Genomic DNA, 26015 nt, shown 5'->3' on the forward strand with positions numbered 1-26015 from the left:
CTGCACCTTATGCCAAATAATCCCTTTGGCAATGCTGCTCTGAGGAGGCGGCATGGCAATGGCGGATGTTTACCAAGAAAACATGCAGGGCTGTGTACAGATATGCAGCTGTGTGTGTGTGTGTGTGTGTGTGTGGTCCAATGAACACCAGCCAGCTCTTTTGTAAATAGTACAAGAACTCTACGGGAAGTCTCGTCTCTTACAGGTTACAGTTACAGTTGTGGAACAAACGATGAATAAATAAAAAAGGAGCTAAATAATAATAACGATACTTTGCCTATTCCCTCTGATGTACCGCATCTAATGTGACTGCTGCTGTAATTAATCACAATGAACTACTAATGAGCTGCAGTGGAACCACATCTAATACTATGTGCACAGTGGCTATCTCTCAACATGTTACCACTATTTGCCACGTTGTTAGAGCTGCTGACCTCCTGAGCTGAGCTTAAATAAGAAAAAATAATAATATGATCTGATATGCATGTTTGTATTATAGACATAAGAGCTGTGTTGCATATTGTTGTTTGTGTTGTCATCTGTTTCATTTAAGGGCAAATCAGGTCACTTTGGCGTTATTCTTTATTTACGTACAATAAACCACACTCAGTCCTTTGTGGACAAAAAGGACAGACTATGAATGTTTTGGTCCATATATATTGCTGGTATAGTGACATATAAATATAACATACACTGTACTTTTCATCACATTTTGAAGGAATAATTGGAGAATCTGGGAAATACACTTAGCCATCTTCTAGTTGAGAAATTTGTCTGTTAAACCTGTGCAAGCACTGTCGACTGTCCCTGTACAGCTAAGGCAATGCTTCAAGTTATTACAATAAGCTAAACTAAGCTAGGCCAAGCCAAGATATTGGTCTTCTGGTTTAACTCAGCATGAAAACAGACAAGCATTTTTCCCAAAATGTCCAACTGCGTCAAAGAAGCAACCATTGGGTTACATTTGGATGACAGATTCTGTTTTTAAAGAGTCATTTAACTGACTTTTACAAGATCAGAAACTAAATGCAGACAATTCAAATACAAGCTTTCCCATTTTGGTTTATTGCTACGCTGAAATTGCCAAAACAACCTGTTCTGCCCTTTGGAGAAACAATACTTTGTATTTCATGACTTATACTATAAGACACGGACACAATGACTCGGCTACCTACAAACAGACTGAAGTGAAGCGTCTAAATGAATGGTATGAAAAGCATCAAACATGGAAAATGAGTGTTTCTTTCCACTTACCCTCTTTTTTGGTGTGAACCGCAAATTATAAAAGAGAAAGCAAGATGACGTACAGGCTTTTGATGATTCAGTTCTAATACTGCTAACAACTAATGCAATTCAAGCTGGTCTTTAACTCAAACTCGTTAAGAAAATGTGTAACTGTGATTTCTTCACAAACATGATACAATGTATGGATTATGCTTTTTATCTCTGGATCCAGAGTGAGGATTTTGTTAATAACCGTATTCCTCACCTTGCCGTACGACCAGCCTAGCTCAATTTTATTCATGCCCCATAGTTCATGGATGTTCTCAGCCAGCTTGTCTCGAACCTTCTCCAAATGAGGTGGCATAACAATCTGAGGAAACAGACATGAAAAAAAAAAAGTCAGTCTCAGGTTTCAGGAATCAACACTGTACTCTCCTCCTGTTAGTTTACCTGGCTAGTTTCAACAGGTGTGGGGATGAAGGAGGCCTGCGACAAGAAGTGTGCTGTTCCCAACAGATCTCGGACTCCATCTACATCCCTCTTGTACTCTTTCACCTGCTCCACCTTCATCTTCTCCTTTGGCAGCAGGGCTTCATAACACGGAGCGTAACTCGATGGAGGCAGGAATTTAAAGTCACCATGTCGGCCGCCCAACAGGAAACGTACCCTAAAGAGATAGAAAAGTTGGTCACCTGTGTGTTTATTCTATTATTCTACACACAAAATAGCAGGAGAAAAAATAGTTAATTAACAAGGGGGAAAAGTGTGAAATATAAACTCTATTTTTAATCATAAGTGATAATCAGACAACTATTAATGAACGAAGCAGCCAGTGGAAAAAAAACAACAACCATGCAGCTAAATTTTTCCCCTCTTCAATCTGTTCCAGGCTCTGCCCCAACAGGGGCACGTTGAGCTCTGAGACTGGAAAAAAAAACGTCTTAGGCCATCACTGTGAAGAGGCTCTCCTGAGGACGTCCAAAAATAGCCATTCAAGTAGTAGTTATGACGCAACTAAGCTCATTCTGACTGCAGCCCTCAATTATTGAGGAGTGAAAGATGTGAAGCGGTCATTTTTTTGGCGCGTTTAAATTCGTGGAGAGCACCGAGGTGTCATAACCCACACACAAGAGTGGTTAGAAGTTGGCACTTAACAGACGAAATGCTGGACGTTTAATCTGCGAATCATCAATAGATGATGAAACACAAGCTGACAGTCATTTGACTCGATAGTTAGATTGTGGTTTATGGATTTTTAGATGTTATGATAGCATAAAATAATTATAATAGCTTTCTGATTTGGAATCTAGCGACATCATCTGTATTGTTGTACTGAGGAAGATGGTTTTCTACACACTCCCAGAGCCAGCAGTGAAGTTAGCAGTGTCAGTGACTGCAGGGGGTTTGCTGAACTAAATTAAGAAGAAAAGAAGGGCAGGTTGACACTTGAGCACCAACTCCCACCTCTGAAACCTGTGGTTACTACTACAGTTTGAAAACTGAAAAACCTCTGTTTGGAGAGAGCTTAGACACTGTTGTCATGGAGTTTTTCTAATCTTCAAGTCATTTGTACTAAAAAAAGCTATTAAATGTGGTATGAAATGATATCAGAGACAGAAAAATGGTAAACAACCGTCATTTTGCTTTACGTTTTAGCTAAGTTAGTATCACAGATGATCCCCTGACTTTTCCTCAAGCGCCACCATGAGGTTTTTGTTTTTTCTATTGAAATGTCTTAACTGCTAGCAAAGGAAACACCTGCAAAACTAATGACATTCAAAGAAGCCTCAGCTGTATTTTGTGTTAATGCTATCATGTTATTATAAGTGTGCTAATACAGTTGTCCCTCACTATAACGCAGTTCACCTTTCTCGGTCTCGCTGTTTCGCGGATTTTTTAAATGTAATTTTGCATGCTTTTTTTTACAGCGTATTGTACAGTATGAACGCGCATTGTGTTCTGCGTCCTGATTAGCTAAGCGAGTACTGTACAAAATGCGTTCGGCTCGCCAGATTTACATAAATGTTCAGTCGCTAGCAGTGTGACTCTGAAGTGCTGTATGTTTGCAATTTTTCTACCCCAAAAAACCCATAATGTCGATGAAACGAACTGCAAGGGAAAAGGCACCTGTGGTCGCACCCGAAAGGCAGAGGAAGATGCTAACCATCGCAGAAAAAGTATTGTACTTATTTTTGTTAAATCTGCGAAAGTTTACACTTTGAGAGTGTTTAAATAAGAGAGAAATGTGAGAAAATGTTAATGGGAAAAAAAAGTGTATAAAAGTGTGCGGTCAGGGGTTTTACGGCCTTAAAACATGTATAATAATTGTAAAAAATAAAGCTGATTACTTTGCGGATTTCGTCTATTGCGGGAACGTATCCCCCGCGATAAACGAGGGACAACTGTATACCAAAGACGGTGAACAATGAAACATTATATCTAGTTAACACCAAGCGGGAACATCCGTGGCTATGACGTGAAGCCAATGCAGAAATGCCAAGAGCTGCAGTTCCTCAACTGGCCATTTGAGGCTGGATACAAAACAAGTTCATCTCCATAAGAGACCCTATATTAAAATGCCCAACTTCACAGCAGAAATAAACATGTGTACAGCCTGGTACAAAAAACTGTTCTGGTCTCTGTAGCTAATTTCGCTGTTGAGGACAACTGAGTGTGAATTTTTTTTAACTCACTCGTTCAAATTATATTTAAAGTTTTAGGTTTAAAGTTATGCATAATTAACAGCATGGCCGCTTTGATTGACAGGTAGGTGCCATTACAAATGGCTTGTTTGAGCACACAGCCTTAGCGTCCGCCACGTTAGCATTTAGCTCAAAGCATCATTTCTCAGTGATGAAACAAAATCTAAATAGCCACAGAAGATGAATTAACAGGACATCCAGCATCTTTGGACCCTGACTCTTTTATGAAACACAAGTTGCTGAATCACATGCAACTCTCAATTCCCTCTGCACTGCTCAAAAACCGTCAGGTATGCTATTACATTACGAGAATTCGTTTTCATCAGGCAATAAGGATTGAATTCACAGCTTTACAGGGCCAAATAAAATCAGAGTAGTCTCTCGGTGTCAACCGTCTCTGGGCTTCAAAGAGTAAAAAGCTGGTACTGCAAAATGCTGCTTTGCTCCACAATGTCAAGAGTCAATCATGGAATCATGGAAAAACTGCTGGAGCTTGAAATTCCATTTCAAAGTCGTGTCAATCACGCTATCTGTGGTCACCATGGTTACAGAGCAAAATATGAAGCCAGCCAATTTTACCTGTGTACAATCTCAGGGCCTTGAGGATTAATGAATTTGGACCAGGATGAGAAGGTGGATTAGATGGATTTCATGCAGACAGTGTTTGTGTGAGTGTAGGTGTGCGGTATACACAGTATATGTACGCTGCATATTTCTATTCTGGCTTGAGCTTGTCTGTCTCATCTGATCTGCGTTTCTGCATAGCTCATTCATCATCCAGGAAGTTCAGGGAGTCTGTTCGACTCAGACAACACACAAGAGAAAACAAATAAACACTCACTTAACCCCTGCAGAGAAGCTGACAACAGGGAAGAAGAGCCCGTCTGTGTTGAAATTTTCAAACATGCCCTGAACAGGCTGTCCGTTGATCCTGAAAGAAATGCTGGGAGCACCCAGGTCCAGACAACAGCTCACCACATCCTCTGAGGTCAGGATGTGCTGGTTCATGGATGCAACCGCTCGTGGGATACGACCTGTTCGGCACACACACACACACACACAGTTATGTGAAATATGACCCAGTGAGTGATGCTGGCACAGATCACGTCTATCTCTCACACACACACACAGGATTGAACACACATATCTGTACACACGAATGCACACAGTTACACACACTCTGGGCAAGGAGATCGTCCCTGCAGGGTACTGGTTCTGTCTAGACACAACCTGGCTGTAGCCCAGGGTTACCACTCATCTTTAATACATTAACTGATTATGATATGAGGTGAGTTACGCACAAACACAGAAATTTCTTCGTCCCACTGACCTGACCAGAGGTGGAGTCCATCAAAACCAAACGAGTAGAGGTCATCCCCGACTCCATTTCCTCCCCAACCCTCTCCGCCTCCCGGGTAGGGAGCGTAGCCTTTAGAGTTGGCCCAGCCCACCCTCAGGTGTGAGGGCTCGCTGGTCACAAAGTGGTCCACCTGGTCAATCATTAACTCATAATACCACTTCTTGTACTGTGCTGAGCCCTCGCTCACCCCGAGGAAGATGTTCGGTCTCATACTGGGAATGAAGTGAAACATGAAACCATTAATTATCACTCAGAGGAAGTGAGATAGTTGTAATATGTTTTTTTTTTTTCTTAAAACTAATGAAAAAGTCTGGCTTTGGGACAAGATAATTCAATTAGCTTCTAATATATTTGGTTCAGGGAGTTCCTCAAAGGTGTTGATAATTTAAAACAAGGCAGAGAAAAGCAAATCTTTTCATAGTGTCAAGAAAATGAGCCAAAGAAATGTTTGTGATTTGATTTAAAATGACCTCAACAGAATGTTTCTTTTCATTGTACAAAGGGTAAAAGTAAAATGGTAATATGTGATTTAAAGGTCAAGCACAATTTCACTGTCCAAACCATCACCGGATGGCTGGGCACACATGGTATGTTATTAAGTCTATATAGTCCATACTGGACAAGTCGTTTTATATGCCCCGCCCATTCCGAGTACATTTATGGGTACAGATAATTTAGCTGATTGAATAGATACAGATAATTGTATATATTTGCTCATTCCTAGTTGTTACTAAATATTATATAACATAACAGTTGCGTAGCTAACCGAACCACTGAAAAAGCTAACATTAGCTTGCAGATATATGATCCGTTTAGACTGAGGAGTAAAGTATGTAATATGGGAGACACATCGGACCTGAAAATGCTGGTTAATAATGATATAAACTTGGAAGATTTCACAAAAGTAACACTTCATACCTCAAATTACAAACTAGCAACTAAATGACAAAATAAAATTTAACTAGGTTAATCACATATTTTCCATTCAACTGCAGGAACCCTGAAACTTTTACCATTTATGCATATACACATAAAACAAGATGATACCTACATTTACAAAATATGTATTATATACTTCATATAATAAGAGTTATATTTTGAAATTATATGTTACAGTTTGTGATCCTACAGTGACTACTACAAGCTCGTAGTTACAAAGAACGTTAGAAGTACTTTTACAGTAGTAAGTAGTACAGTAGAAGTACTCACACAGAAAAATAGCAATGGATTTGCAATCCAGACCTGTACATTAATCATAGACTAAGACTTTAATTAACTTGTTACTATTAACCAAATTTACATTTAGATCAATGAGAAGCATGATGTCTAAAGGAGGTGTAGCGCTTGGATGGTTTTCTAACCTCTGTACATCATTGACCAGCTGAGTTTGCAGCAGCAGATCTCTCTTGGGCAGCAAGTGATCACAGATTAGGTTCTGATTGGTTCGCACAGCTACGCCATTGCACACACAGAGCGAGCAGAGCACATCGAGAATCTAAAAAAGAAAGGGGAGGTATCGGAAGGGAAACAAGTACAAAAATCAAGAGGAAGAGCACAACAGTTCACCAGTAACTGATTACACATTGACCTCATTTCCCCTAATGAACCCAGCACATGAAACCTTTCCAGAAATGACTTATTATCTTTGTCCCTAATCACTGTCCAGGTTGCTGCTTTAGGGACTCTTTCCTTGCAACCACTGCATAATTACTCAGAGATGCTTATTGGGGGCAAAAACATGTCCAATAATATCCCTTTGATGTTAGCTTAACAAAGCTGTTGAATTAAATGGCCCAGGAAACTCATCCAAGGATGACAGGCCAGGGTACACTAAGCTTTATCATTGGCCCATTTCTCCTCCTACCATTGCAAAATGATACATTCAGGCTGATTTATGACCAAGGCCAGCTGACTGCCTGCTCCTGATCTAATTTCACTGTTAAACTGATTGATTCATGATGGAGACACATTGCAACCAAATCCCCAGGAGCCTTCTGTCAAAAAAAATGTAAGTTTGTATGCTGGTAGAAGGTAAGCACAATGAATTAGTAGCTAAAGAGAAGAAGAGGTGACAAAGAGGCCCAAAGGGAACTGTTATGGAAATGAATGTGCATCCAGTGAAGCATTTTGGCGAGCCTAATGAGGAAAGAACTGGAGATGACTGCGTGCAAGATAAACAGGCACTTTCAGTGGTTGTGTGCTTTGTTGCTTGACTAAAAGTTCATGACAACATCCAAGATACTGGTGTTATTTCAGAATGCAACTTAAAAGTTAAAAGTTCTGGTTCTCGTGCCAAAAGTTCCATGAGAAGATTGATGCCATTCTCATGTCTGGAGCCAGTGGCTGATTAGCATAGCTTAGCATGAAGTATAAAAACAGGGGAAACAGCTAGCCTGACAAAATTCAATCCAATTAGCACCTCTGAAGCTCACTAATGATCACATTATATCTCATTTGTTTAATCCATACAAAACCCAAAGTGTATAAACAACAATTTGCTATCCAAGGCGAGGGTTGGTGGTGGATTATTTATTGGTCAGGAGCAGTTGGGAAGAAAGTTACTGGTGTGAGCAAAGATATACGTAGGTGCTGGTAGATTTTGTTACCTTTGAAGAGAGCCAGGGTAGCCGTTCCCCCTTTTTTCTAGTCTCTATGCTAAACTAGGCTAATTGGCTCTGCATTTCTGCTCCATACTTACCTTACACACGTATGTATTTTATAGATTTTCTCATCTAACTCTAGGCAAGAAAGCAAATAAGCGCACTGCCAAAAACGTCCAACTATTACTAATAATTATTGTTACTATAATTACGTTACCGCAATTGCTGCTGCTACAGCTGTAAGTATCTTATAACATAATTCATATTTATATCTGCACTTTTATTTATATATCTCTGCTCATATGTATATACGCTGCACTTTTAAACAATGCTTTTTGCACCTGGTCTCATTACTTGTACTTTGTGTAATGACAACAAAGTTGAATCTAATCTAATCTAATCTACAGAATATAAATAATTGTTTTATTACTTCATTATAATTTTATAATTCGACCCATTATATTGTAATTTTAGTCAAGTCAAGTCAAGTCAATTTTATTTATATAGCACATTTAAAAACAACAGAAGTTGACCCAAAGTGCTTTACAGTCAGAGCAGATCGCAAGGATAAAAACAATAATGTTATAAAAAATAAAAATAAAACAAACAAACAAACAAACAAGTAATTGGTTTCTATTCCTCAAGACCTTTATCTACCACTTCAACATTCTTATATCTCAACCACATTATACACAAAAATGCAGAGCCCAGATGTGTCATTATGTTACATCACATTAGGGATAGCACACTCACCTTGTGGTTGCGTCCATGCTTGTAGAGCAGCGATATGATAGATTTGATGTGTCCTCTCTGGATGATGTTGAGGGCCTCGGGGCTCTCAATTAAAATGCAGTGGAGAACTTCCAGGATGCCTGCAGAGCCGCAATTTCATCAATTAGTTAATACCCGTAGAAGAAAAAGACACACCAGAGGACACTCGTCAATGAGACATCCAGTTTCCATAGATCAACAGGGAACACTCAGTGCTCCTCATACATTCTTTACCATATACTTAAAAAGGTAGAGGTATGTATAGAGTCATCTTTCTACAGATTTTAAGACTCGTCGTGTCTCTACTGAGCAGTGTTGAATTACCATCAAAGGAACTGGATCGTTTTGTGATGTCTCTTTGACAGAGAAAATGCAAGTTATCTCACAAGACTGTATCACTGGAGGCTCAGCAAGTGTGAGAATGATAACAAGCATACCTGATGAAGACTCCAGTCTCTCCAGCTTACTAACCAGCCAGTCCAGGTTGTTGGAAAACTGTGTGCAGTTGTTTCTGTTCCCTCTAATTAACGCAGCTGCAAGGCACAAGAAAGGTGTAGATGACTTAAGTTATATGTATTACTGTATATTTATTCCCTATACATTTTATAGGAAAGAAGACATAGCGGTGTGAGGGATCCCCATATGCAAACAGCAAAAACAATGTCACCAAAAGGTGAACACCTTAGATGCAAATCCAGTGCCAAGTAATGAGAGAGGATCTGCTTTGACACCCTTATACATATTTATTTGGATGAAGCCTAAGACAGAGGGAGGGAATAACACAAGGAGAGAAAAGACATACGTCCCAGCAAGAAAAAAAAAAAAAGAAAAAGGACAGGGTCACCCAATGCAGACAGACAAGGAAGAAAGGAGGGAGGCATCCCAAATCCACTTAGTGCTGCACCGTAGCAGGTGTGTGGAGGAAGAAACGGGGGAAGGGAGAAACGTGGCTGGAACACTAATATAAGACGGGAGGTGAAGTCAGTGTAAATAAGAGTGTGAAGGACACACTTGGAGGGCAGAGGGGCTTCGGTGTGGCAGGGTGAAAGATACACTTCTCATATGAGCTATCCACATTCTCGTCTTAAGAATGTAACATATCAAAACCATAACTGGAAGAAAATCATGCCTACTCGCGATTTTCAGCTCAAAAAGGCATCTTTTATGTCACAGCAGGTGAAGGAAATGTTCAAGCCAAACGCTGTATTCATAAGATACAGGAGAAGACAGCAGGGTTTTCAGACAGAGAGGGAGAGCAACAACGAAAAAAACAAAACTATTTTACCCCACCCATCTCGTTTTTTTTAGCGAGATACGTCTATATCTGACAGAGCATATGTTTGCAGTGCAAGAGGTTAAAGTGATTTTGCAAGGGCGGGGCTGATGACATTGCTCTATGGGAACACAAAAAGCACAGCAAGAACAAGTAAAGAAAACAGCATACTGATGAGAATTGACATTCAATGGATAAAAAGCCATCTGGCCAACAGGGGACACCCAAAATTATGAGCGTGAATATGTGTGTGGGGGTGTGTGATGACTGATCCTGTTGGGCTGATGCCCTGGAACAACATCACATAAAGTGGAAAGCTATTTTGTATGCAGTGGGCCACATGCCACTAAGTCTTTTCCCAACAATGTGTGTATATGTGTGAGTGTTGGTAAACAGAGCATTTATGGTGTGTGCATGTTAGGATGTCTAAATTCTGGCAACCTCAGTGTGTAAATGGCTGGTTAAATACCCAGTCAGCACAGTTCCTCATCACTACTGTACCACCACACTAGCAGTTACTTCATCTTCAAACAATGATTCTTGTCTCTGTGATTGATTACAGTAGCATCTTGGTTTAAGTGTGTGCGTTTGTACATATACGTGTGTGTGTGTGTGTGTGTGGTAGACCAGCTTCTTACCCAGCAACTCGTACAGCAGGTTGAGAATATCTTTCCAGGCTGCTCCGGCCTCTGACCCGGCACACTCTCCGAAATGTGCCGCGCTGTTGTAGACGTTCAAACGATCAATACAGTTGGATACCAGAGTCAGCATTCCCTGAAAAATGCACAGACACGCAACACATGAACGTGAAATACATGCATCGTTAAACAAGACCAAACAAGCTCTCATTAGTACGACAACTTAATTTTGTGGACTCTTATTATTCACTTAGCCTTTCCTAAGCCTTATGGCTCTCTCCTGTCCCATTTGATGACTGTGTCATGGTGATTTATACTATAGAGAAATATCTATAGTGATCAGATATGCTAAGTGGAGGGCGGGAGAAGACAAAATGGAAATTGGAGATGATTTATAATGCAGGAAAAATCACGAATCAGCTCTCTACAGTGACAAATTGACCATCTTGGTGTAATATATTAGGGGTGGGGGCAGTGATGGTGCTATTCTGGTGTATTATCATAGGAAAGTAAATAAGATGAGAGATAAATTGCTGAGATATGCACCAAAAATGTATTTCATTTAGCCAATTCAAACTGTATGTTAGTTTGAGGATAGTTGTAGCCTGTTCGAGTTAAGGGGGAGTTTAGATAGTTGACATCAGAGCCCCCCCTCTGTAAGGCAGCTGACATTTTGTAATTGATGAAAGCAATTTAGATCCTAGAGGCTTAGTGGAAAGCTTCAGTGCACTTGTGCCAGCCTCGGGAAAACTTATAACACCAAAAACTGCTGACGCCTTCAAATGCAGTGCCTCCAAATACATGATAGCGTTCAAACGCAGCACGAAGAATCAATTGCTTTAGCCATTCACGCACTTTGTCTTTCGCAACTTTGCCGTTCTCTCGGCTCACTTGTATGTGCGGTCACTTACTAAGATTGCCTCAATCACAATCACACTCTGATGGGGCGAGGTCTTTAATATTTTCTGGCACTTTGAAACAGCTCCTGGTCTTATTAATTGATATTTCATGGTTTGCTACGTGTTCGTTCATGGTGAAACTCACTTCCTGTTTGAATAAGTTCTGCCGGTTCTTCAGTGAGCGCAGCTTGATCTGCCTCTCTTCGTGCTCCAGCTCCACATCAGGGAGCTGGAAATAGGCGATGAGGTCATTGAGAGTTTGGAGCACCTCCTCAACAGGCAACGAGACCAGTGCCCTATTCTTAACACCAAGACAATCCAGGTCTCTGGGAGGAGGACAGAAAAGACACAAAAACTCAGTCAGACATTTGTGATCATGTATAGCTTTCAAAATACTCCCAATCATCACAAATGCAAACACTGGAAACACTCTAACTGGGAGGCTGAGCAGACTGGAGGAGAGGCTGTGATGACTAACACAATGTTTAGCCCACAGGTTCATCCATGCTGAAATGCTGATTTCCGCTGGCTGGCTATAAATAGCTCCTGTCGTAAGAGTGGGAGGGGTGTGGGGGAGATGTATGTGTCACAATCGCTAGGGGAGAACTTGACAGACTCTCACATGTTCCCGCCATGAGTGCCCGCGAGCCCATCCCAGGGGACAGCGAGCCGTTTGATAACAAATAAGGCTACTGGAAGCATCCATTTACGTGCTCCACAGCTTCCTTTTTCACAGCTGCCCGTGCGTAGCTGTGACGCCGCTGCCGATGTTTGCCATTTGGAAACGCATGACTGGACCACTGAGTGAGCTGTCTGGTGCTTTGTCACTCCACTCAGTCAAAACTCACAGGCCCGGAGCTTAACTCTCCTGGGTACATTCACAATTTGGACTGGTGTTACATCACGATTTGTGTGGACCATGTAAGAGTCTTTGAGAAGTTAGAATTTTAGGCTTCATCTGTGATTTGGTGACATGGTGCAATTCTGTTTGGTTTTATTATATCTATTAATTATACTCTACCATCATCAGTGACAGGACATTTAGATGATTACCCTAATAAAGTGGCTCAAGACAAATGTGGACTGTAATTTGGCCCTAATTGGGCAATTATTGCAATCACGTCACAGTGTGCATTAGCAAGGAATAGCAGCATTGTGCCACAACGTTTGGCATACCTGATGAATCGGTTAAAGAGCAATGTGGTGTTGCGGATGATTCGTGCTGCGCGGGACTCCTCGTGTTGACAGCGCTGCAGGGTCAACCCGTCATCCATGTGACCTTCAGAATGTAGACATGCCTTGAGAGGGAAGAAAGAGAGAGAGTATGAGACATTGCCATGAGATGATACAGGGGAAAAGAGGGAGGGAAAGGACCAAAAAAAACGGAAGAGGAAGCTATTTAATGTAGAGAAAGTGTCCAGCTGTCCTCAGCCAGTACTGAGCCACAATGTCTGGAACACAGGTGCTGACACTACAGGCTATCTGGCTGTGTTTACATGGAGGACACATTGTCACGCACATTATTGCGCACACACCTCTATCACTTCTGCCACAGTAGCCAAGGGACAAGGTTTATATTTAGTCGAGGCAGAGATCCGAACTAACAGACAATCATCTTAACACAATCAACTCATTAGCCTCAAAATAATTATCCGCTCTGAGGAATCTCATTTATTTATTAATTTGGTTTGTTTTCGTATGTGCTTTGCATCTGAAGACAGGACGGCGTGTGCTTGTGTTTGTCTCCGCTCACTCGTCTCTTGAGGGGACCCAGACGGGCAGATTTGACATCAGGTGCCTGGTAGGAGAGCCAGAGTCCCGTGGCCACGTGCATGATGAAGCAGAGCGAGTCCCCGTATTTAATCTCTGCAACCCCCATGCCCTCGATGTCCCGCTTGGGGCTCTGCTCCAGCTTCTCCTGCACATGGGAAGGAGTAAAATAAACACGTCAAAAGCTGTCAGGGTGAAGCACAAGTGCATGCTTGAGCAGTTATAAAGTGTGCACATTCAGACATACACCATGCAGATTTGTTCTTAAATAAACCACCAACCAAATGCATCTGCTGTTTATGTCTCAGTGAAATGATTGTATTTGTTTTGCTATTAGGATCAGCAACCCAAAATCAACACGAGGACTTCAGTGATGAATGACTTTAAATGTATTCCATTATATGTGCTTTGAATCTACACTGGAAGGGTCACTAATTGGCTTACAATCACTGGCCATATCTAGAAACTCCATTATACAGAGTAAAGCTCAATGGTTGGTTCAGAGTCTGCAAGTTCAGCTAAATTAACCTCCATGGTGTAGCCTTCACTGGTCCAATAATTCTTTTAATTTTCATTGTCCTTGAAAAAATGGTGAGAGGCGTGGGCGGTTCATTTGTAATGGCTTAGAGTTGACCCTTTGTAACTCATTTCAAGCGACGTTTAATGAGGAAGTGTGCGGTTGAGCCCACGTGACACAGGTCACCTTGAGGAACAGCGGACATGTAAGTACATACATCTTGTGTCCTTGTATCTCTGTACGTGTGATTATCCTAACCTTAGAGGCTCTGAAGCAGAAGGCAGTGGCGATGGTGTCAGATCTCTCCCGATCTTGCAGCACCAACCCCCTGTCCTCAGTCAGGGCCAGGTAGTGACCGGTGGTCAGGTGCCTCAGTCGGAAAGGCTGACCCCAGCGGATGTGGCTCCCACTCCAGCTGTCGAGGTCACACCCACACATTAAAATGAAGCACACATGCAAACATACAAGGAGAAAAAGTTGCCCTGTAAGCTTCATATCCGCTAATTAGTTGATGTAAACATTGCTGCCAGCTGTTAATTATCTAACGTACCATGTGGTAGAATAATGGCTGAAAACATTTTTCTAATTATGTATTTTGTTTCTGTTCAGAAAATTCAAAACGATCCAGGGTCAAAAAAAAACAAAACATGGCAGATGTGACAAACATCACGTTTGAAACAGGACGTGAAATGAAAAAAGGAAAGGCTGCATCCCTGTGAGGCTGTAAAATAGCCAGGATGAAAGAGAGATGGGGGGAGGGAAAGAGGGAGAGACAGACAGGAGAGGCCACAGTGCAACATTAAATCACAGGAGGAAAGGACAAATGGGGAGGAGGAAAAAAAAGAGTAGAATAGAAGAAGAAATAGAAGAGGTAGTGAGAAACAGGAAGAAAGGGATAGATAACAGATCACGTGAAACTCAACCCACCTGATTCGGAGGGGCTCCAGCCTCCACAAGGACCTGGCCTTGGCACCGGCTTTACCCGTCTCATAGTTGACTATCCTAGGGGGATGCCAGAGAAGCATGAGTGGGCGGTCTGTCTGCTGGATGCTTTAAATGTCTAGCCACCACTGATTCTGTCAAGGTCATTCATCCTGGCTTAGGAGAACACCACCTCTTTACTCTCATTTCTCACACTGATATTCACCGGGAGGATGTTCGACTAAGACACATAAACACACACACACTGAAGCATGGTCTGTATTTACTCTGCTGACTACAGCATCACATCCTTCAAACAGAGACATGTGCGCCCTGATAACCCACAGCTACACTGTCTATCAGCGATATGGGTGACTGGGTCCAAAGATAAAAGAAATCGCTCATCACCCCCCGGTGACAGCTTGAAGTGTGTTTGATTTGCCCCAGAAAAATGTAGGACCTCTAAAAAGCTTGATCTGTCTGTTGGATTTCAAGGACAACAGAAGGAGAAAAACCAAAGCTGGAAATTAATATCTAATCCTGCCCCCATATTTGCCATGCTCTGTTCTAAAAATAGACACCATGTGTGTATGTGTGCTTGTGCCCAGGAGGAAGACACATCTCCTGGCACCTGGCGGAGTGTGAATGGGCTTTGCCCGCTGTTTTGACCCACTTCAAGCCCAGTGTGCCATTTTTCTGTGGCCTACCTTATCTATGTTGGTACCAAGCAGCTATACTGTAGATAAAAATAACACAGCAGCCATTTTGGCTCCCCGGAGAGCCAGGTGTCATGCTGGTCAGAGTCATTTTTAAGAAGCAAAGTGGGGGCAGAGGAACCGTGGGTAACTCACAGGTCAGTTAGCCGAATAACTGCTTCGCCATCACTAAAGCGTGACCCCTGATGCTGCAGTGTAATCTAGTTTGTTCATCTCTCACTGTGTTTCGCACCTCTGCTGCTCTTCACTCTGGTCTGATCCCGGGATGGCCACAACCTCGTCGTGTCCGTGGAACAGCCTCATCACATGACCGCCCAACAGGTAGCCTATCGGAGGAGGAAGGACGTGAGATTTAGATATGGTGACTCCAGACATTTAATTTCCTGCTACCTTTGCTTCCACTGTGGATGCTATCTAGATCACACAAGTGGGTTATACATTTAGAGAACACTTTAGGGGTTTTGTTCTCAAACAACAAAATGGAAAAAAAATGTCATTAAGTTTAACACAGACTGTGGCTATTCTGAGTCCATTAAAGCAGGTAACGGTGGTCACGGACAAAGAAAAGTCTACACTTTTAGACAGGAAATAATCAGATAATTGTTATGTTATGTCTTATGTTCAATTTATATGTTTTTTCTTTTGCTATTGAATCAAAGAATTTGTAAACCTAAAGAAAATACTCGTGTATTGTGTGTGTGTGTTTGTGTGTGATGTCTACCTTCTTCTATGTTGCTACCGGAGCAGATGGGATGGACGTTCCACAGGGTTTGCATGAAAGAAGCATCCACCTGGATGTTACCATTGGAGATGGATAAGTGCTGCAGGGAAGACGGAAAGATGACATGCAGCATTTACTGATCTGTTTACACCCAGACCAGTCACTGTACAGAGGCTTTTAAACAATAAGATTGTAAAAAACATTTTTATTTGTACAGATAGCAAACAGATGTGGCTTGGATTTCTGACAGCATTTCTTTAACGTGAAATGCTGACTTCTCAGCAGAGTTCTGCTAAACTTTGAAACGCTCTGCAATCACTGATTCAGAGAAAAAACTCTAGCTTATAAACTGACAGACAGATTTGAGAGCCTTGAGAGTTTGAGGATTTATAGTGTCTGGGGGGCTGTATTGCTGTGTGTGTGTGTGTGTACGGGATTGGACATGGGTGTGTTTTCCACAGCTTTTGTGTCAGACTCCAAAAACAAATTTTGTGGCAGCTGTGTCCTGAACATTCTCCCTCCCAAGAGTCCCTCTGCAGCCCTTGGGTGCTGTCCCCACATACCACTGTGAGCGACAGCGGGGGCAGGCTACCAGATTGACATTGGTGACCGTAAGGCGATAGTGGTCATCTGGCTGTGCCCCTGCCACCGCGGGGGTTTAAAAACCGCCTGGCTGCTGTCACCAACTTCATATATCACAGAGGACATATTTGCCAGAGTTAACATAGCGCAATGCTATGATGCAAAGCTTAGAGGGCAAAGGGGGTTTAACACTAAAAGAAGCCTTTTGCTGAAAAGGTCAGCTCAGAAGTGCAACAGGATCATAATCATTATTAATGGTGTGGGGGGGATGTGGGGATGTGACAAGGATGATAACAACAGAGGCTCATCTGAAATGGCACTGGCAGCAGTCTAAAGACGTCATAATCCACCAAAGCAGACGTTTCCAGTGCAAATCAAATGTTGCTTAACGTAGCTGTTAGCAGTCTCGCACTTATCCAGGAGGAAAAAGCTGCTGGTTTAAACATTAAGCCTCCTGCAGGAGAGAAGGTCACGGGAAGATTGCAGCATGTGGTAACTGGATTGGGATAATCTGAAATTTTGTCACATCGGGGGAAGCAGTAGAGTTGACGTTTTTCTACGTGAGGACCTCTCAATTACGCGCACACGCGCATACACACACTAGCTACAGCTTCAAGAGACAAATATCTTTCAATAAGCTTACAAGGTATCGCTCTGAGGACAAGCTGACGAGGATGAGGTCATCACCAATCCGGACTTTCTCTCCTTCGGATCTCTGTTTGGAGGCGGGATGAATCGTCCACCAACAGGCCTCACCTACAGTGATACACACACATACACACACTAATTCAAACAAACTCCTATAGGGAACACAATGCCACGATGTTGTCTGTAATTACTAATAAAGCAATAAAGCGAGAGGAGGCAGAAATGAGAATTTGGACACGTGGATGCACCATGGCAACAATCTCTTTAAGTCATATGGAGGTGACTGCTCATCTACTGCATGATATTAAATGAATAATAATGTAACTAGGAAGTCCAGGTATCAGGATACCACAACAAGACTATCGAATGTGCAGCAGAGATGTAATCAGCACTATGTCTACAGTTCTCCATGGGGAATATTAACTGAGATGCTGAAAAAAAAAAAAACACACACATTCATGAACAACAAGGTACGGGGAGAGAGATAACGAGAGAAGGAGCTTGAAGGCAGCACAGAGAGAGACAGACAAGAGGACAAAAACAGATGGACAAAGAGAGCCGGAGCCAGCAAGAAAGAAAGCGGAAAAAAAGAGATGAATGAAAGCAAACTGAGCTAAAGGTGTTGTTTTACCTGTTGAATCCTCCTGCAGACCGACATCAAAAGACAGCTTATCTGTCTGTGACCTTGATGTCTTCAAACAGGCCAGGTACTGTGGGCAACACACACAGGACCTTGTTCACGTGCTGCTGTTTATGTGTCGTATACTTAAACTGCTTATGACGTTTAGGTTCAGGTTTGAATTTGTTGTTCTTATGATGGTGACATTGATGCCAATGTGTGCCATCTCTTACCATAGAGCTAAAGGAATGCCGCAGGAGGATGGCGTGTCCGTACAGAAGAGTCTTGTGTCCGCCGCTCTGCGCTGCCTGTAGAGATAATTCACAAACACACACACACACATACACACAAGTGCATAGTTACATGTCGAGCTCAGGCTGACAGAACAGCCCCAGTGGTCTCCCTCCGACTGCGTTAATCTACACCCGACCTCTGGCACTGAATGTTGACCTCAGCGAGGACCTTTGCGCCACTGGTGATGACCTCAAGCTTGGGGCACACATCTCCTGGGTAGGGTTTGCCACCCCATCTCGCCAATGAAGACATGCAATCTGACTTGCCACAGGAGATGGTGTTTCTGGCTCCTGTATCCATGAGCGAACAGGATACGGGGTCATCTTTCCAGCACTCCGACTACAGGAATGTGGGAAGGATGCACAACTATTGTCAGTCTCCGGTGCAATGTCATCATTAGCAGGGATTGACTCCACTGCTTATGGGGTTGGGTTAAGATGCAAAGGGGGGGACATGTGATATCTCTACTGGTAGAGATGCAAAGAGGTTTTGCTGGTTTTCTTCGGCAAGCAACTCCAATGTTACTCACCTTCCTTATGAGCCTCTAGGAAGCATTAAGGTAAGAAAGAGAGTCATTATTCAGAAAGGACTATTGTTCTCCTGAACGTTTCTGCCTGCCTCCGCCTCATTTAATCTTTCGTACAAATAATTAAAGTCCTGGAGACACATGCGATTGTCAGAAAGTCATTTTTTTGGCATTTTACAAAGCAATGCCACTGGCACAAGATCCAAAAAATGATTTCTGAAACAATGCCAAAACCAAAAAGTTTAACCATAAAAACATCACATTAAACTGAAACTACAACCACTGCAAGACTTCCAAATCTTCTAAAGCTAAATAAGTCTTATAATTATCTGTGAGATGCGTGAATCATGGCAGTGGTGTTTCGTGGAAATACATCCTACCATGCACAGGCTCTATTTGGTTCTGTTTCATTGTCCGTCCTTTTTCTCTTTCTCCCTCTACCCACCCCCCTCGATCGGCTACAGGGACAATAGCCGGCCTGTGATTTGATGCAGTTGTGTCGTACAGACTGCAGCACTGGCTTCCAGGATTCTTCTGTGCTTCTGGCTACTGCTATACGCTGGCTGTGGTGCTGAGTTTAATGCGGCGGGGCACATCCAGCTGCAATCACCACAACCAATAAAGTCTTTCTTCCTTAACCCACGGCTGGGCTTTGTGTTATACAGATAGAGCAGAGTGAGAAAAATTGTGCCTCCTATCAGTAAGAGAAAGAATCCTCTACACGTGGAGGCACATTGCAGCAAAATTTCACTACACCTTCAGCAACTGAAATGAGTAAAACTTTATTACCCTCAGCTCACTGAACCATAGAGGTAAAGATTATTGGATCAAAGAGGTATAAGAGAAGAAACAAGCTGTGCACACTATCTTCTGTCCAGCTGTTGACCACAAGTGACATCCACATATCAATTTAAAGGCGTGACATTCAACAGGACGCAGCCTCCTGGTGTGTGTGAGCCCTGCAGCAGATTACATATGTGTGTGTGTGTGTGTGTGGCAGTATTGTGGTTTCTCTGCATAGAAGAAGGGGGAGTTTTAAAACCAAGCTAAAAAAAAAAAAAAAAGGGAGTCATAGCAGAGAAAGGGAAACACAAACATGGCAGATCAGGGCAGCTCCGTTCTTTGATAGACTTATATTATCATATGCCCTTCAGCTCCGTTCTTTGATAGACTTATATTATCATATGCCCTTTTGACCAGCAACCCCCCAAATCAAACAGGTCAGCTTTTGGATGAATTACGACAAATTCATTGGAGTGGTCGCTAGTGAATGCTGAGCTAAATGAGGGGTTGGCATTTACACTAGCTGCAAGTGTGTTGTCTTTGCAGGTCCTCTTCTTCAGTGCCTTCCGGCTAAAACAGCCTGCACTACCGATTTGCTCCAGCCACCGTCTATTGATAAGCCCATCTGTTCAAAGACATATTGATCTCAGAGCCTCAGCCGAGACATATTCAACCTCCATTTCCCCTTTAATGGTGCTTCCTCCAGTGGCGTTTCAGCTCAGGCGAAGAATGATGAATAGGTAGACAATATCGAAAACAGATGAATGTGAGTAGAGAGGAAACACTGAAAGTAACACAGTAAAAATGGCCAATACAAGCCATCTAAAAGCCTCCGGGCTGTTTGCTACAAAGGCACAAAAGGCGTGAAAGGTTAGGGCTAGGGTAGGTAAGGTATTTCAGAAGACGTTTCACATATATTTGTTGAAATTCTCTTTACATCCTGGAAGCAATCAATAAATCAATTGCTGCCCGTGCATGAGAATGTATTTTGTGGGAGTGGCTTTGTAGGAAGACCTGAAGGGTGGGGGTGAGATTCATTTCCACTGGATACTTTCAAAATCTAGCTGTCTCTTGCTCGCTTATCCAACATTACCTACCCTAGATTTTAAGCACGGTGGGATGAGTAAATCTTCCAACTAGTCGTATAGAAATTATGAAGCCCAACAATATCAAAAGTCCAACTGACATCACCTTTAGGGATGGTTAATAATTTTGTCATTATTAACCATCCCTAAATTGTAATTTTGAGGTCAAAAATTTGATTTACATAAGTGAATTTTAAAATTTTTTTTATAAAAAACTAATTTTCTTTTCTTCAGCCCCGGTCTGGGAACAAAACAAAACAAAACAGCTAACAAGCCATAGGTAGACAGTGTATTTAGCAGTAGCTAAATGGGCCAAAGTGGCTTTGAAGGTACATTTACATGCTGTTTAATGTGCTACAGCCAAGCAGCCAATTAGCTATCTAGTCTGCAAACTGATGTTATCGGTGCACATTTCCCTGGTGTATATTTGTTTGGTGGCTCTTTCAAGAAGCTATAGCACAGGACAAGACGTGTGTTCATGTTTGTAAGTTAGATAAGAAGGAGACGTTAGCAATAAAGGTAATGTGTTTGTTGCTCAAAGTCTGTGGCTCTTATGTAGCAGGCTGCTGTCTAGTTGTTAGTCAGTGTGACCATCTGCTTATGATGGAAAGTCGACATTACTGCTTTATGCAAACGTGGTGCAAAATGAAGTGGTTAAATTCAGTTCTATGGAAATAAGTTCTCCATCTACATGGAAGGAGAACTAACTGTATTCCAACAAATGAATACAAGAGTAGGAGACACATTATGAAACCTGAAAACATATTTTATACATTTCTCCCCTTTTGGTTACTGATATTTTCCCAAAGGAGAAAATAAACCTGCAGTTTCATTTCAGTTGGACTTTAGGTATTATGTTAAGGATTTAAAAGGGAGCTGAAACAAAAAGGATGAGGCTTGACCAGAAGTTAAATATGTCCATTTGAGCTTTTATTTAGTTTAGTTTAATATTTTGAGCCCCCTTTCTCTTTGCTGTTGCTCATAATTCCCTGCCAGCTACATCCTAGACTCCACGCAGCAGCACTAGAATCAATGATTTTGATTTCTGTCCCTCTGCTGCACAGACAGTCCACTGTGGCCTTATCTCAGAAGCCCAGTCAATGAATATGAGACTTAACAACTGAGGGTTTATGGAAATTCTCACCATCACTGGCCATGTGGCATCAAACGTTGAAGTGGCTTTTTTTGACTAAATCACTCATGATCATTTTCAGTCATTTGTTGCAGAAATCTTGGTCCCAGCTGTTTGCATCATCTCATGGCATTTCATCTCTGAATAAAATAAGATACTGTGGCGAATTAGAGCTTATCCTATGTGGTAGGGTTTGCATAAAACAAATGATACTGCAATGAACATCCATCCAAATGTCCCGAGGACAAGACTAATGTTAATCTGACGTTAATCCAGCACTGGCGCCGCTCTAGTTCTCCAGCGGTGGAAAATGAGTTGTGTGAGAACCGGTGGTTGCAGGGAATGTTATTGAGAAGTCTATACGAAACTCTATTTATCTCTGTCAGCTTGGTGGGAGGTCAGGCACAATCTCCTCACCCAGTGTACGCAACAAATCCATAGGATCATTAGTTACGGCAAAGCATGGGCTCTGGTGTTTGCATAAACCATGATTTTTAAAGATTTCTAATGTAAAGACAAATGTTAAGTGGTGATGTATTATAGTAGACCAACCATACTATGGGACGCCAATGTGGGGGTGAGTAAGAGAACAGTGTATTGAGATGTACTACATCATGCATTAGGGATGAGAGGGGAATGGTATGAGTGGTGAACATACCAATCGATCCGGGCCGCGTGTCTATCATGAGGAAGATGGAGAATATACACAGAAAATAGAAGATAAAGATGGGAGAATTACACATCTGTCACAGCAATGAGAAAGAGAGGCAAAAACACTTGCAAGAAGACAACTAAAACAATGAAAACAGGTGCACATATTCCCTCCACCAGAAACTCCTCTTCACTTTTATTTTATTGGAAGTTCTTGAAAAAAAACTGAATTTACTGCCTGCTGCTCTCTTTGCTTGTAGGATGCTTATTTTTATTTTTTTATAAAGAAAAATATGTAAGCAAATTAAGCTGTTTCCCTTCAAGGCTTGGTGTTAATCAAATGGGCAAAAGTGCATGCGGCACTTGAGGAAAAGCTGCAGTAAAGCCGAGGTGTCTTCGTTAATATTTATAGAGGCCCGGACCTCTCTGCAGTTGGGGTCTTCAAGCCACTGTAATGGGACTATTTTGGCCATTAATCTCTTTAAAGTGACTGAATATGTTAAGACTATTCAACTTGCTGACTGCATTCATTACAATAACCTGTTTTACAACCTGCTTGTTTGACCGTCTAACAGAAATGGACATACAGTACACGACTTGGGGATGGCTTATGAAGAACGTATGGATTGTCAGACTGATCAGTGTGTGTATGTGTGTGTGTGTGTGTGTGTGTGTGTGTGTGTGTGTGTGTACCATCACTTACCCCTTCACTGTTCTGTCCACTCTTAGCCAACATCTCCTGTAGGGCCCGTACTGACAGAGACTGTTCCAGCACAAAGGTGCAGATGCACAGGTCTGGAGGAACATACTGCAACAAGAGAGGAGTGGGTTAAAAATAAACTCTCACAAAGCAGCCACTTCTATTTACTTTACTTTTACACTTCTTTTGAGGTTCGGCTCTTTGGGTTCAGTAAAAATAAGCTGCAAACACATATTACATGAAACAATTATCACGTCTTAAGCCAGCATACAGTAGTAAAATTGTCAGCAAACACTTACTTATTTAAACATAGATGAGATATAGAACAACATTATCATTTAGAGTTGTGTTTGTGTCCACGCTGAATATTCACTCTCTTTTAACTCTGTTTTTGGTCTCCACCAACTCCCCCTGAGGGAAATATCTGGCTTTTTAGGTGCTAAATGCTCCATTGTGTTCAGCAGGTAATTGCTAACATGGCCTGCCTGTTGACTGGAGCCAGTCAGGAAGCATACAGTGGGTTTAACAGAGCCGAAAACAGCTACCTGTTGCCTTTGGAAATAATGCTGATGGGAGGCATGAGAGTAGGTGCAAGAAAACCAAGATGCTAAAATGCTGAGTTTACATGTCCCTCTGTTATTTGACCCAAAAACATTGAAGCATCCGTTTCAAAGGGATGTCACTGCTGTAGCATGTAGCCCAACCTGATGGGGGTGCACAGTAAATGCAGTATGTGATGCTTGTTACTTCCCTCTTGGTCACCATAAAATCATTACCACAGCCACCTGTCTCCCATCAATACTGATTCTGATTTAGTATGCAAAGAGCTTTTTGCTACATAAGCAAAATATCCACATATAGCCAGAAAAATGAAGGCTGCCCCCTGAATCTACTGGGATGATCTGATTAGATGTCCACTCATAAAGTCTGTGCTGACCGCTGCATTTTTACCGCTCTCGAACCAAGTTCGTCTTAATCAAGTGGGCGATATTCATTAAAAGGTACTTTAGAAACAGATTAAGTGCTCTCAGGTCAGTCTGCACTCAGATAAGCCTGGTCTTGGACAGAGCGATATTAGGAAAATGAAGAAGCATCTATAGATGCCAAGTGGGGCGGCTGTGGCTCAGGAGGTAGAGTGGGTGGTCCACAATACAGATGATCGGTGGTTCGATCATCTGTATTTCCAGTCGAAGTGTCCTTGGGCAAGATACTAAATCCCTTTGGATAGAAGCGTCAACTATGTAAATGAAGAAATGAAGAAAAGTCGCATCCCAAACCAGGGCAGCACTGGACAGGACAGAAGAGGATGGAGGCGATTCACTGACAGAATGAGGGAAGCAGGGGTATGGCCACAAGATAAATGATACCAACCTAAACACCCTTCCTGGCCTCCTTACTGAGTATCTCGACTCCTCCCAAACTGGTTCACTCACACAGGTAAATCTAACCTCATTTGCAAACTTCACACAACCCAGTTTCAGGGTGAAGTAACAATGGATTTACACTGAGGACTAAAATGACCACTACTGTGCACAGCCACAGCAATCTAATCGTGGAATCTAAGTATAGGTGCTGCAGGCGGGACTGTGGAAGTGCTTCAGTGGAAACAAACAGAGATGACTTGATTTATCGCAACACAGTGTGTTGGAAGCCAACAATAGTGTTTGCAGATAGTCTTACTTGCCGGCTGCAGACTACAGACACTCTCAACAAACGCTTAATTTAGACATTTACTTGAATAATTTGTTTTATTTTGAAAGATGGTGTGAATTTATTCTCATCCTAAATGTCTCGCTTATGCTATTATTGTCCAGACATGCAGAAAACAATCAACATTTCCATAAATGCAATCAAAGGAATAGTTTTAGGGAATACATTTATTTGCCTTCTTGCTGAGAGTTTGATGAGAAGATACTCAGTGCCTCTCTCATATCTGTCAATTAAAATCATCAGATTTCCAGAAACAAGCTGATGTTTCTCGGTATCTTCTAGGGGCATAAATAGTTAGCTTTATATTTATGTTTTATAGGTTTAAATATGAGCTACATCCAGGAGACAGTTAGCTTATCTTAGCACAAAGGCTAGGAAAACAGTCTCGATCCAAAGGTAACAAAGAATAACCCCTAACACGATCACTAACATGTAGGGATGTAACGATACACTCAACTCACGACTCGATTCGGTTCACGATTTTTTGTTCATGATACAATTTTTTCACGATTTTTTAAATCAAAATGATTATAATAATTATGACCAAATAAAATGTTCTTTTTATTTGTAGGAAAAAATCTTTAGGCACTTTCCTTACAGAACTCTCAAACAGTTTGTGAAACAATCTCACAAGTACACTGGTGTTAACTGCTGTAATGTGCAGTTTTCGCTGGTGACTAATATGCTGCTGCATGTTCCTTGTGTTGCCACTATACTTCAGCAGTCTCTTGCAATATTTACATGCTGTTTTGGTTTTGTCTGTCCATTTCTGACGGTTGTATTTGTGTATATAGGGAATTCAAAATGCCGCCACACAGGTGATTTAAAACTGCTCGGTGCATCCTTATTTTAAAGCCATTTTCTACCGTCGCCATGTCTTCACTCGTTCTTTGCTCCGTACCTACGTAGTAACGTAAGTCACGTGACTTGACGTCTGACGTTGAACAAATGAATCACCAAACAGTGACTTTTTTTAAGATAACGTAACCTATTTCTAATTTTAAAAAAGAAGAAAAAGAACATATCCTACTTCTCTTGCATTCGCGAAGAATTGCGATTAATTTTTTCTGTCAACCGGTGCGAGTCGTCACGCATTTGTACCGATTTTAATCGTGTCACGATGCATCGTTACATCCCTACTACAACATTATTTATGCTGTTTGACTGACAACC

The 26015-nt window shown here is 41.9% G+C and overlaps 1 protein-coding gene across 1 annotated transcript in view; it reads right to left on the minus strand.

Annotated features, from left to right (window-relative positions):
* The window catches only part of LOC104937379 (ryanodine receptor 3), a 108362-nt gene that overhangs the window by 55016 nt on the left and 27331 nt on the right, over positions 1-26015 (minus strand). Inside the window, exons 4-25 of the mRNA XM_027274894.1 lie at positions 23136-23240; positions 22440-22460; positions 18785-18799; positions 18195-18269; positions 17974-18052; positions 17338-17450; positions 16113-16212; positions 15624-15717; positions 14682-14756; positions 14013-14169; positions 13221-13385; positions 12644-12765; positions 11613-11793; positions 10569-10704; positions 9095-9190; positions 8640-8758; positions 6648-6781; positions 5257-5498; positions 4768-4960; positions 1675-1891; positions 1490-1594; positions 1255-1257 (exon numbers count right to left, since the gene is read on the minus strand). Of these exons, the coding sequence (XP_027130695.1) occupies positions 1255-1257; positions 1490-1594; positions 1675-1891; positions 4768-4960; positions 5257-5498; positions 6648-6781; positions 8640-8758; positions 9095-9190; positions 10569-10704; positions 11613-11793; positions 12644-12765; positions 13221-13385; positions 14013-14169; positions 14682-14756; positions 15624-15717; positions 16113-16212; positions 17338-17450; positions 17974-18052; positions 18195-18269; positions 18785-18799; positions 22440-22460; positions 23136-23240 (2547 nt within the window). The remainder of the gene's footprint in view (positions 1-1254; positions 1258-1489; positions 1595-1674; positions 1892-4767; positions 4961-5256; positions 5499-6647; positions 6782-8639; positions 8759-9094; positions 9191-10568; positions 10705-11612; positions 11794-12643; positions 12766-13220; positions 13386-14012; positions 14170-14681; positions 14757-15623; positions 15718-16112; positions 16213-17337; positions 17451-17973; positions 18053-18194; positions 18270-18784; positions 18800-22439; positions 22461-23135; positions 23241-26015) is intronic.

The sequence above is a fragment of the Larimichthys crocea genome, chromosome XXIV (genome assembly GCF_000972845.2).
Source record: "Larimichthys crocea isolate SSNF chromosome XXIV, L_crocea_2.0, whole genome shotgun sequence".
Classification (NCBI taxonomy): Eukaryota; Metazoa; Chordata; class Actinopteri; family Sciaenidae; genus Larimichthys; species Larimichthys crocea.